We start from the raw sequence: 13407 nt of genomic DNA, 5'->3' as shown, positions 1-13407 counted from the left end.
CACTTAGAAAACGATACAAAAAACACGAACGGGACATTCGAAGCCCTCAATCTTCAGTCAAGAACCGGATCATCGTAGCAATTTCGGCTGATTAATCTTGAGATCGATATATATATATATATATATATATATATATATATATATATATATATATATATATATATACGACAGGCTTCTTTCGGTTTCCGTCTACCAAATCCACTCACAAGGCATTGGTCGGCCCGAGGCTATAGCAGAAGACACTTGCCCAAGATGCCACGCAGTGGGACTGAACCCGGAACCATGTGGTTGGTAAGCAAGCTACTTACCACACAGCGACTCCTGAGACTCGAGAAAATTTTTAAAATTACGTTAAACAACCCAAAGCTTAATACATATAAATATATTACGTATACCTGATGTACCTGAGAGGAGGCAGCAGTCGCTTTGATAGTACTGTAGATTAATAAGTGGAGGCGCAATGGCCCAGTGGTTAGGGCAGCAGACTCGCGGTCATAGGATCGCGGTTTGGATTCCCAGACCGGGCGTTGTGAGTGTTTATTGAGCGAAAACACCAAAAAGTTCCACGAGTCTCCGGCAGGGGATGGTGGTGATCCCTGCTGTACTCTTTCACCACAACTTTCTCTCACTCTTACTTCCTGTTTCTGTTCTACCTGTATTTCAAGGGGCCGGCCTTGTCACTCTCTGTGTCACGCTGAATATCCCCGAGGACTACGTTAAGGGTGCACGTGTCTGTGGAGTGCTCAGCCACTTACACGTTAATTTCACGAGCAGGCTGTTCCGTTGATTCGGATCAACCGGAACCCTCATCGTCGTAACCGACGGAGTGCTTCCAGATTAATAACTTTAACACATTCCTGTTTTGGGGGGTGGGGGTTAACGACGGCTTCGTTATTTCACGTCTAAATCTGTAAACACGCATAATCTTTCTTTCAGAAAATATTAAGGCTCATTTTCGTTTTCACGATAAACCAAAGTGTTTTGTTAAATCTGATGGCAAACTGGCAGAATCGTTAGCACACCGGGCAAAATTATTCTGGCTTCAAATTCCACCGAGGTCGACTCTGCTTTTCATCCTTTCAGGCTCGATAAAATAAGTACCAGTTGAACACTGGGGTCGATGTAAATAACTTACTCCCTCTCCCGAAATTGCTGGCCTTGTGTGCTAAAATTTTAAGCCATTATTCTTAATCTTGAGATGTTATAGTCTTATGAGACGAAATCATCGCAGGAGTGGCTGTGTGGTAAGTAGCTTGCTTACCAACCACATGGTTCCGGGTTCAATCCCGCTGCGTGGCACCTTGGGCAAGTGTCTTCTACTATAGCCTCAGGCCGACCAAAGTGGATTTAGTAGACGGAAACTGAAAGAAGCTCGTCGTATATATATGTGTGTGTGTGTGTGTGTGTGTGTATGTGTGTGTGTACACATATATATACGTGTGTATGTGTTTGTGTGTCTGTGTTTGTCCCCCAGCCCCTACCATCGCTTGAAAACCGATGCTGGTGCATTTACGTCCCCTAAACTCAGCGGTTCGACAAGTCCTGGGGTCGATTTGCTGGCGAAAGGTCACAGCTCCGATAATACAGACATGTGATTAAAATGTCGCCGGAGGGAATCTCAAAACAGATTCTTCAAGCCGGGCCAAGTGGCAAGAGACCCAGGAACTGACCAAGAACGAGACGGTTGGATAATATCCACTGACTTAATTGGCCATGCTTGGGAATCCAGCCAGAAAACGTAATGCTTCTGAAAGGACCTTATGGAGACGGGTATTAGTTAGTACCCGATCACATGTAGTGTGGGGGGAGAAGCACTCCGTCGGTTACGACGACGAGGGTTCCGGTTGATCCGAATCAACGGAACAGCCTGCTCGTGAAATTAACGTGTAAGTGGCTGAGCACTCCACAGACACGTGTACCCTTAACGTAGTTCTCGGGGGATATTCAGCGTGACACAGAGAGTGACAAGGCCGGCCCTTTGAAATACAGGTACAACAGAAACATGAAGTAAGAGTGAGAGAAAGTTGTGGTGAAAGAGTACAGCAGGGATCACCACCATCCCCTGCCGGAGCCTCGTGGAGCTTTAGGTGTTTTCGCTCAATAAACACTCACAACGCTCAGTCTGGGAATCGAAGCCGCGATCCTACGACCGCGAGTCCGCTGCCCTAACCACTGGGCCATTGCGCCTCCATGCATGTAGTGTATCGTTTCTCTCACAAAACAGCGAGATCACATAAATGAAAGGGAATAAAGGGAAATCGGTTTTTGTCTGCTGGTCATTGATTTCGGTCTTGGGTTCTGATTTTGAGCCGCAATAATGCCTTTCATTTCAAACACATCGTACGAAAGCATCTACCAAGCGAAGAAAATATTCTAGAATTGTGAGGTTTGATATGTTGAATCCGATTAACACACACACACACACACACACACACACACAGAGGAAAATTCGCGTGGCACCTTGGGCAAATGTCTACTACTATAGCCTTTGAATGGATTTGGTAGACGGAAACTGAAAGAAGCCCGTCGTATATGTGTGGTGTGTGTGTGTGTGTGTGTGTGTGTGTGTGTGTGTGTTTATCCCCCCCCCCAACATCGCTTGACAACCGATGCTGGTGTGTTTACGTCTCCGTAACTTAGCGGTTCGGCAAAAGGCACCGATAGAATAAGTACTAGGCTTACAAAGTCCTGGGGTTGATTTCCTCGACTAAAGGAGGTGCTCCAGCATGGCCACAGTCAAATGACTGAAACAAGTAAAAGAGAGTAAAAGAGTATATATATATATATACATATACGCGCGCTCGCGCGTGTATATGTATGTGTGTGTGTGTGTGTATATGTGTGTGTGTGTGTACGCATAGTACCAATGGCTGGTTCACAATCCCCAACATGTTAGAAATAGCAGTAAGAGTTATAACCATGGTACACTCAAAGAAACGCGCACACACACACACTCACTCTTTATCTCTCTCTTTCTCTCCCCCTCTCTCTCTCTCTCTCACTATCTATCTTTCTTCTCTCTCTCTCTCTCTCTCTCTCTCTCTCTCTCTCTCTCTCTCTCTCTCTCTCTCTGTTGTAAAGTCTTACGTCCCATCATGCTTGAAATAGCAGTAAATCACACACGCACGAACAGTCCCGTGAAGAGTGACCTCCCTTGCACCGTCAACCGAAAAAGCGCCAAGCGATTTCCCCTCTGTCGAAAAATTCTAGGTTCGTAGCTTACGACTGACGCTGCAGTGTGACCCGATAAAACTCCTCGACAACCGGTTAATTTAGATGTAAACATGATTCCATTAACTTTTAAGAGTTCCGTCGAAATCCTTCCTGCAAATAAAAAGCGAACGACGGGCACCGACTTTACACAATACAGGATATTATGTCTGGTCGCTTACGGACGAAATAAACTAATACACGTAGAACTTTAAAATGGCTTTATGCAGCTTTAATTAAATACCAAATAAATATCATAAAGCAAAAAGAGAGGATATCTATTTAATTTTAACATTAATTTTTAATAGCATTTTTTTAAAAACACCTTATTCAGTTACTATAACGCACACACAGACACAAACGCAAACACACAGACAACGTGGTAGTGTTTCTAAGCGACCTTCACTACCGCCATATTTATGTTGTGACGGAGTCGGCGAAATTTTATCCTCGATTCTTAATTAATTAACCAATTAATAACTGCTATTTCTTATTTTTTCTTAATTGATCGCCATGGCGGATGCTGCGGCCCGATCACTACAATATGAGTACAAAGCAGTGAGTATCCTTTCGTCGGTTTTTCTGTTGATATTTCAAATCTCTCCACACGTGTCTTTTCTCGTTTTGTTTTGCTGTTGTTCATTAAGTGTTTCGTTAATTAGACTCGTACGGTGTTAATTAGCTTTCTGTTAAGACTGGATGTCCGGTATTTATGTACCTGAATACCGAAGTGACTTAGATTTGAGGAGTAAATATTGTTTTTTTATTTTTTTATTTGCTTTGCAAACCTTAAAACATTTTGTTGACCGAAACTGAAAGCAACCCGTCATAAATATACATATATATATATTTATGTATATATGTATATACATATATATATATATTTATGTATATATGTATATACATATATATATATATTTATGTATATACATATATATATATTTATGTATGTATATATATATATATTTATGTATGTATATATATATATATTTATGTATGTATATATGTATGTATATATATATATATATATATGTATATATATATTATTTATGTATGTATATATATATTTGTGTATGTATATATATATATATATATTTATGTATATATATATATATAATTATGTATATATATATATATATATATGTATATATATATATATAATTATGTTATATATATATATATTTATGTATATATATATATACATAACAATTTAACAAATAAAACATACATACATATATGTACATACCTACATCTATATGTATATGTACATATATATATATATATATATATGAGTACAGGACACCACGAATAAACGATATATATATATATATGTATATATATATATAAGAAGAAAGATGTTCAGAATGCTGGATGGTTGTAAAAATATGTATTATATATATATATAATATATATATATATATATATATATCATATATTATTACTTCATATTAGTGCTTTCAACTACTCCTGTAGTTTCATCAGAAATGTGTGTGTATATATATATGTATATATATATATATATATAATAATAAGTGTTATGCAAAACAATTTGCTTCACCACACACCCAACTTTAGAAATAGCAAAAGTTTCGGTGTGTGGTGAAGCAAATTCTTTTGCCTAACCCTTATTATAAATAAATATTGTTTAAATTTACCGATATTGGTCTTTTACAAACCTAACCACTACTTGGTGGAATTATTATTTAATTAATTAATTTTACCCTTATTATTATTATATATATATATATATATATAATATATATATATATATATATATAGTGTGTTTGTATCTCATCAACGCTTAACAACTTGTGCTTGTTTGTTTATATATATATATCTGTAACGTAGCAGTTCAGCAAAAAAAACCGATAGATTAAGTACCAGGCTTGAAATAAACAAGTAATAGATAAATCAAAGATTAAAGGGTTAATTTTTTTCTTTAAAGGGAATGGTAAAAGGGTAAATACGTCACTGATGTAAACTTGCTACGAGTTCAATTAGCAATTACTAATATATTTATTTCTCTTAATTTGTTTAATTGAGAGACAGGCTAATACAATAAGATACCTTGATGTTTTTATTCTTTGTTATCCCAGAAGTTTTATGTAATGGTGCTATTAAGTTAGACATGGCCTGGACCAATCTTTGGTCGAAACATATCTAAGTTTATGTGTAAGATTTAGTGTGGAAGCGGAATTTTTAGGTGAAAAGCGAAAGTAGCTTCCCGTTAATTTATGAAGATATTTTCAACGGAAATTTGTGAGTTTAACAATTATAAGAAAAGTATTACTGCCTTCTAAGCTAATATTGTTTTCTTTGTGTTGAAAAATCGGCACAATTTTTATAAACGATGGGGGCTAATATTGTTAACATTTGATTTGCGCCAAATGTCAGAATCTTCTGAGGTGTGGAGGGCAGAATGTAGGTCATTGTTCATAAGAGTGCGCCTATGTAGTCACTCGTCCTGCTCGAAAGAGCTGTCAAATGCCCCTCAAATAACACGCTACCTTATTTTAAAAAATGTAAGAATACTTTGGGTGAGGGGTAGAACGGGTGGAAAACGGTGTTATTAAAAGTTGGGGAAAGTGGTAAACATTTGACTTGGCTTTTTTTTTTTTTGAATTACAGAAAGAAATGAGGGCGAAAGTAAAGAATACGAACACCGGGTGGTTAGGGTTTTTGTTCCCTCTGAAAACGGGGTGGTGTGCGTATTCTTTACTTCTGCCACAAATAAGTAAATACTTCGAAATTGGTAAATTCAGTTGTTTGGGTATTACGAGACGGAAAGGCGAGAGAGAAGCTACGAAAACATATTCTTAAAATATATAAATTTGAGAAAGTTTTTTCTTTAACTATCTTTCGAAAGTATCTGTTTTAAAACTACAAGATAACGATTTTACACACACAATTTTCACAGTCTGGTTTTTTAAATTTTAATTCACCCCTATACATACGTACCCAGTTCCGCCAAATATTTCGTGCTTCCAAATACTTATAAAAGTAGTGTATAGTGAGAACTTTATATAAAGGGGTTTGTATGATTGTGTATAGAGGGATATATATATAATATAAAATGTGTGAATGTGTGTGCACACGTATCATTCAGTCGGCCTATATAAATATAATCCTCCTTATTTGAAACCAGTTTGATAAATGCCAGTGCACGAAACTTTCGGCCTTTGGATCACTTTGTAACTTCTGCCAAATATATATATATCATTATCATTTAACGTCCATTTCCCATGCTGGCATAGATTGTTTGACAGAAGCTGGCCTGCCAAAGAGCTTCCCAGTCCCCGTGGCTTCTACGGCTGGATGCCCTTCCTAATGCCAACCACTTTACAGTGTGTGCTGAGTGTTTTTACACAGCATGGGTGTATTTACATGGCACCAATACAGTTACTTTTTACAATGTACAAGCCCACAACATTAGGAATGCTCATCTGGAGAAGGATGCAGGGGACATGCCTGTATGCAAGGGCAACCATGATTTTAATTAGCTTGTTGTGTCTTCTCAAGCACAGCAAACTTCCAGGAGTCTCGTTCCACTGTCATCCCCTATGTGAGTCCCAACACCTGAAGATCCTTTTTCACCACTTCATCCCATGTCTTCCTGGATCTACCCTTTCCTCTACATTTAGGTATTGGTACCTCTTGATGCAGCTGTCTTCATTCTTATGCCTTACATGACCACACCAGGGCAGTCTTCTCTCTTGCACACAACATCTGATGCCTCATATACCCAGTTTTTCTCACAAATTATTTCTCCATTATATCTGTGCACTGACATTACTCATCTAGCTGAGTATACTGGCTTCATTTCTTTCAAGCCTTCACATGTCCTCGGCAGTCACAGCCCATGTCTCACTGCCCTGTAGCATAGCTGTTCATACACAGACGTCATATAATCTGTCTTTCACTCTTTGGGAGAGGCCCTTCATTACCAACAGAGGCAGGAGCTCTCTGAGCTTTGCCCAGCCTATTCTTAATTAAAACAACTAAGCTTTCAGAACAACCTCCATCACTACTAACTTACCCATCTCAGTAACAGAAACTGTCTACTACTTCTAACGACCCCACCTCGACATTTGAGGGAGTCTGTTTTTTGCACATTCCTGGTGTTTAATGTGTCTGCGCATCTGCCACTTGTAAGGACTTCTTTCTCTGTTAGTCCTCCAGTAATACTGCTGCACCTCTTACATGTCCATAACTTGCACTGAAGTACACTGTATGGAGTTTCTCCTGACACATCATCATCATCGTTTAACGTCCATTCTCCAAGCTAGCATGGGTTGGACAGTTCAACTGGGGTCTGGGAAGCCAGAAGGCTGCACCAGGCCCAGTCTGATCTGGCAGTGTTTCTACGGTTGGATGCCCATTCCTAATGCCAACCACTCTGTGAGTGTAGTGGATGCTTTTTACGTGCCACTGGCACAGGTGCCAGATGGGGCTGGCCGACGGCCACGGTCAGATGGTGCTTTTTACGTGCCGCCGGTACTGGTATCACAGCTGCAATTTCCATTGATGTTGCTCGATTTTGATTTCGATTTCCACTTGCCTCAACAGTTCTTCACAAGTATGAGCAGGGCCATCTCCCTGAAGGCAATCTGTGACTTGTCTGTTTTCTTACCTATCAAGACTTTCGTCTTTGCTAAATTAATTCTAAATTTGATTCCAGTCTGTGCTTCTATACTTGGAATTTCTTCTCTAGTTCTGGTAGAGATTCACCAATAAAAACAAGGTCACCAGCGTGGAGGAGCTCTATGCCAGTGACCTTTCGAACTATTTACTCATTTGTGGCGGAAGTAAAGAATACATACACCACCCGTTTTCAATGTAACAAAAACCCTAACCCTAAATACAGGGTGTGCGTATTCTTTACTTTCTCCCTCATTTGTTTCTGTAATTCAAAAAAAAGCCAAGTCAAATTTTTGCTACTTTCCCCAATTTTTAATAATACCCTTTTCCACTCGTTGTACTCTTTATCCAAAGTGTAGGTAGCATATTATTTGAGGGGCATTTGACAGCTCTTTCAAGCAGGACGAGTGACTACATGTTCTATTTTTTTATACATTCTTGGTGTTTAACCCTTTCGTTACCAACCCGGCTGTAACCACCTCTGGCTCTATAGTACAGATGTCTTGTTTTCTTAAGTTTTGAATTAAAATCTTCCGCCAAACCTTAGTCACAATTTATGTTCCTATCACTAGCTGAATGATAACTAAGTTATTTTACTAAAGTCTTTGTTATATTTAAAATTAAATGAAAAGACCAAAGCTTCTCAAAATAAATACAGTATTGAAAGGGTTAATGTACCTACGCATCTGCCGCTTGTAAAGACTTGGGTTTAAAAATATTTTTTCTTAATATTTTTTTTTTTTGTAGTCATGAATTCCCATGTGTAGAACACAACTTCACGAAAATTTTCTGAAATTTCCTAAAAATAAAAATGTTATGGGGGGTAATAAGGGGTGCTTAAACCAGAAGTCCACTTTTCTTTGAAATAAATACTCTTTACAAACAAAGAACACACGATTCACTATCTTTACAACCAACGCCGGACCTTAGTTTGGTAAGGATAGAACCCGTTCAGTCTTTTGCTTGATCCATTTTCCTACTTACATGTCTTTCTTTTTGTCTGATTCAACTTTCAGAATTCCAACCTTGTACTTCAAGCCGATCGATCTCTTATTGATCGAAGAGCTCGTGATGAAGCCACTGGTGAAGTCATATCCTTGGTTGGTAAACTGGAAGGCAGCCGGATGGGGGACAAATCGAAAAGAACAAAACCACCTCAAATGGAAGAACGCAAAGTCAAGTAAGTATTACATGTTTATGGATGTATGTGTATATTTTATATTATATGCTTCTTTAAGAATTTGTGTTTTTGGTGCATGCATATATAAACAATACAATTTACAGCACATCCTTCTAGTCTTACAGTTTTGAAAATCATACAAATATGAAACCGGTTAAGTATATTGATATAAACTAGCACTATGACCCGGCAACGCTAGCTGGCATTCAATTGGCATATCAAGTTTCAGGCATTTTGATTGGGTTTTGGATAGAAAATTCACAAAAAAAGGCACTTCTATTGATTTTTTTTTAATGGCTTTGCGGGGTGACTGGGGAAATGTAAAGATGTGCACAACCACCCTTGGATGGTTTTGAATGACCATAGAAAGTGTGATCCCTCTAAAAATTATGGATTTGTATAAAGGACACGCACACACACACAGACATTTTGCCGTTTATATATAAATACATTCTCAGTGCATTTTCAACTTGTTTCTTCACACACCCACATATGTTTTGCAAACAACTTGCATATGCAAGTGCTACCAGTCAAAAGCTCTGCATACCAGAAGCCAGCAACTGTATGGGGTCATCAGGAGAGAATGCACACTGTTTCAGGGCCTACCTCTCAGTGGCTTCATTGTGCACCGGCCCTTCTCATTGATGAGGTCCTGCTTACTAGATCAATGGTTATCAAATAAAACTATATATTCTTCTAGCCATCGCTCATTGTCTCTCTTTAACCAAATCCAGTGGCTAGCCATCAACATCATCATCAACATTTAACATCCATTTTCCATGCTGGCATGGGTTGGATGACTTGAGAGGGACTGGCATGGCCAGGGGCCACACAGCATTTCATAGTCTGTTTTGACATTGTTTCTACAGCTGGATGTCCTTCCTAGCACCAACCACTTTACAGAGTGTAATGGATGCTTTTTACGTATGTGTGTATATGTGTGTATATATATATATCCAAGATCAGAATAAAACTGTAGATTTGGTTACTAAATTAGATTTTCAGTATGATATCATAAAAAAAATTTTGTGACTTAATCTCCAGATTTATTCTCTTGAATATACACTCTGTAATCTATTCAAAAGTGTTTTAATAGCTAATTAAGATAGGTAAACAAATTATGTTTTGTACTTGATGTAAAATTAGACATAGTTGGAGTTCTAAGCAGTAGGTTCTGGGTGCTTTTAATGTGGCATTGCAGAAGCAATTACATGGTACCAGCACAAGATTCTTGCAGGCCAATTCTGTGAAGCAGGAAGAATGGTCTTAACACTTCTGCTGTGGAGGTTGGGTCTTCTTGAAAGCACAGCAAGGCGCCAGGTATCTTGGTCCTTTGTCATCTCATCTGAAAGGTTCAGTGTCCAAGGTCACCCTTCAGCACTTCATTACATATCTTCCCTCTTCCACGTGTGCTCCATTCTCTTTGAGAGATCAGCACTTTTTTATGGAGGTATTGGCACCTATCTGCATAACACGACCAAACCAACACAGTCTTCTCTCTTGCACACTGCATTTTGCTTCTAATGTGAAGTAGGGCAGTTTTGGCAGTTAATGGTGTTGACCCATGAATCACTGCCCTTGGAAGATATTCTTGCAGGGCAGTTGTTTATCCAAGGAAGCTTTCTACTTTTGGTCCTCTTTTGTTCGTTTTTTTGTATCTACTAATTCTGGTCTTCTGTATTTGGTTCAGCACTAATGACCTTTCTGGATGTTGTAGGAAGCCATGGATTCTTTCTTTAAATCAATGCTCACCTTTGTTTTGCAATGTGCAGGCGGAAGAAACGTGATGAAGCACAAAGAGAAGTAATGAAGATGAAAGGAACAACATTGTTGTCGAAGGCATCAATGATATGGTCGGAATTGTCTATCGGCCGAAGACCCAGGAGACTCGCCAGACCTATGAGGTTCTGCTGAGCTTCATACAAGCTGCTCTTGGAGATCAGGTAAGTTGTACCACAATTATATGATAGCGAAAGATTGGGTCCCACTGGAAGTCCAGGGAGTGAGGTCAACATGAGTTTTTGGCCAAAACATCTCTTTGGGCCCAAATTTTAATGTTAGAACATTATTTTGAAAATTTCTGGTATTATATATCACTCAGTAATGTTTTGTCATAGCAGGGCCTGTAGATGAAACAATTCCATAAAGATTGTTTGCCAACATAACATGGCAGTCCTGGTTTAGGACGAAGGTTGCTGTAATTTAGCCCCAGGAGACATCGTCCCCAGTTGGCTACACGACACAATTTGTGTCCTTATATTTTCGAACAAGGGACACAGATCATGTTATATAGCCAGCTGGAGACACGATCTGTGTCCTTATATTTTCAAACAAGGGACACAGATTGTGTTGTATAGCCAGCTGGAGACGATGTCTCCTGAGGCTAAATTACAGCAACATTCGTCCTAAACCAGGACTGCCATGTTATGTTGGCAAACATCCTTACTACAAAATACTGTTGCTGAATATCTCTCGTTGTGAGATTTAAAAATAGTAATTTTCCAAGCAATTCCATCTTAAGTAAAATTGAGGGAATTTTGTATCGGCAGACTAAGAAGAGAATATAATGATTGATTTGTGGAAGGCATTGGATATCAGATTGAGGATATGGAAGACTTTAAGGAAAGAGTTGCTTTGGTCTGGGCAAGTCGTCCAACCAGAGTGAGAGAGATGTAAATTATGACATCGAACTGGTGATGTTGGGAGCAATGAGGAGGATTTGGAGGAGAAGAAAGAGGATGACTATTGTCAAGAAGGGAATATTAACCCTTTCGTTTCTGTATTTATTTTGAGATGCTCTGTGTTTCTTTCAATTAATTTTAAATATAACAAAGAATTTAGTAAAATAACTTAGTTATCATTAAGCTAGTGTTAGGAACATAAATTGTGACTAAAGTTTGGTGGAAGATTTTAATTAAGAACTTTTGAAAATAAGACATTTGTAATACAGAGCCAGAGGTGGTTTCAGCCATGTTGGCATCAAAGGGTTAAAAATAGCATGGTGACTTTAACCCTTTTATTATCCTATTTCTGTTGAGATGTTCTGTGTTTCTTTCAATTAATTTTAAATATAACAAAGAATTTAGTAAAATAACTTAGTTATCATTCAGCTAGTGTTAGGAACATAAATTGTGACTAAGGTTTGGTGGAAGATTTTAATTCAAAACTTATGAAAACTAGATATTTGTACTACATAGCCAGAGCCGGTTTCAGCCGGGTTGGTAATGAAAGGGTTAAAGGTTATTATTACTATAATAACACATTGAAACTCCGACGTCTGGCAGCTGACTTGGCAGACACCCATAAAATTATCAACCATCATACAAACAATAACTCTGAGCACCTTTTCAAACTCCACCCATCTAACACCCGTGGATATATTTACAAAGTAAGAATACAGCACAGCTCCCATGACTTCAGGAAACATTTTTTCACGCTGAGTGTTGCTGAAGCATGGAACAAACTGCCAGCATCAGTTGTTAGTTGTCGGAGCACTGCATCCTTCAAAACTTCCATGCTTCCTGAGATTCCCCAACACTACACTTGATTTTCTCCCCTCCATACACACACAAGCATGTATCTGACTCATACATTGTTCACTTTCCAGACATTTCTACATTGCTGCATGTACTTTATATGCACTTTCTGACAAGTTGTGGTGCACCTGAGCACTGTATACAATAATTTCATTATATTATTATTATAATGTTTTTTGGGGTTTTTTTTTTTTTTTTCCAGCCACGTGATGTTTTGTGTGGTGCTGCTGATGAAGTCCTTTCCGTGTTGAAGAACGACCGAATGAAGGACAAAGAACGCAAAAGAGAAGTCGAGAGTTTGATTGGTTCCCTTGCAGACGAGAGATTTGCATTGCTTGTGAATCTCGGCAAAAAGATCTCCGACTGGGGTTCCGAAGAGAAAATGCAGACAGGTAATTAATAACTTCTATTCAGATGGTCTAATTAGTGTGGGAATTTAATTTATCCCAAGCAGAGCTCTTAGACTATGGAAGGGAATGGTTGAAGTCCTGGAGATAATTGAGTTTATTTCTAACAAAGGCTTTTTTCCTGTTTTTCTCATCTAAATATCAAAAACTGACTGTAATGAAGTGCTTGTAAATTGTGTACTCTTTACTCTTTTACTTGTTTCAGTCATTTGACTGCAGCCATGCTGGAGCACCGCCTTTAATCGAGCAACTCGACCCCGGGGCTTATTCTTTTGTAAGCCCAGTACTTATTCTATCGGTCTCTTTTGCCGAACCGCTAAGTAACGGGGACATAAACACACCAGCATCGGTTGTCAAGCAATGCTAGGGGAACAAACACACATGCATATATATATATATACGACGGGCTTCTTTTCAGTTTCCATCTACCAAATCC

General features: G+C 38.5%; 1 protein-coding gene across 1 annotated transcript in view; it reads left to right on the top strand.

The window, feature by feature from the left end:
- The first annotated feature begins 3604 nt into the window (after positions 1 to 3604).
- LOC115229009 (U5 small nuclear ribonucleoprotein 200 kDa helicase-like) overlaps positions 3605 to 13407 on the top strand; it is a 72892-nt gene continuing 63089 nt past the window's right edge. Inside the window, 5 exon segments of the mRNA XM_029799438.2 lie at positions 3605 to 3768; positions 8865 to 9028; positions 10801 to 10859; positions 10862 to 10971; positions 12767 to 12956. Coding sequence (XP_029655298.1) covers positions 3724 to 3768; positions 8865 to 9028; positions 10801 to 10859; positions 10862 to 10971; positions 12767 to 12956 — 568 coding nt within the window. The 5' untranslated portion in view covers positions 3605 to 3723.

The sequence above is a fragment of the Octopus sinensis genome, unplaced genomic scaffold (genome assembly GCF_006345805.1).
Source record: "Octopus sinensis unplaced genomic scaffold, ASM634580v1 Contig11558, whole genome shotgun sequence".
NCBI lineage: Eukaryota > Metazoa > Mollusca > Cephalopoda > Octopoda > Octopodidae > Octopus > Octopus sinensis.
This window is presented reverse-complemented; position numbering and strand designations above follow the sequence as displayed.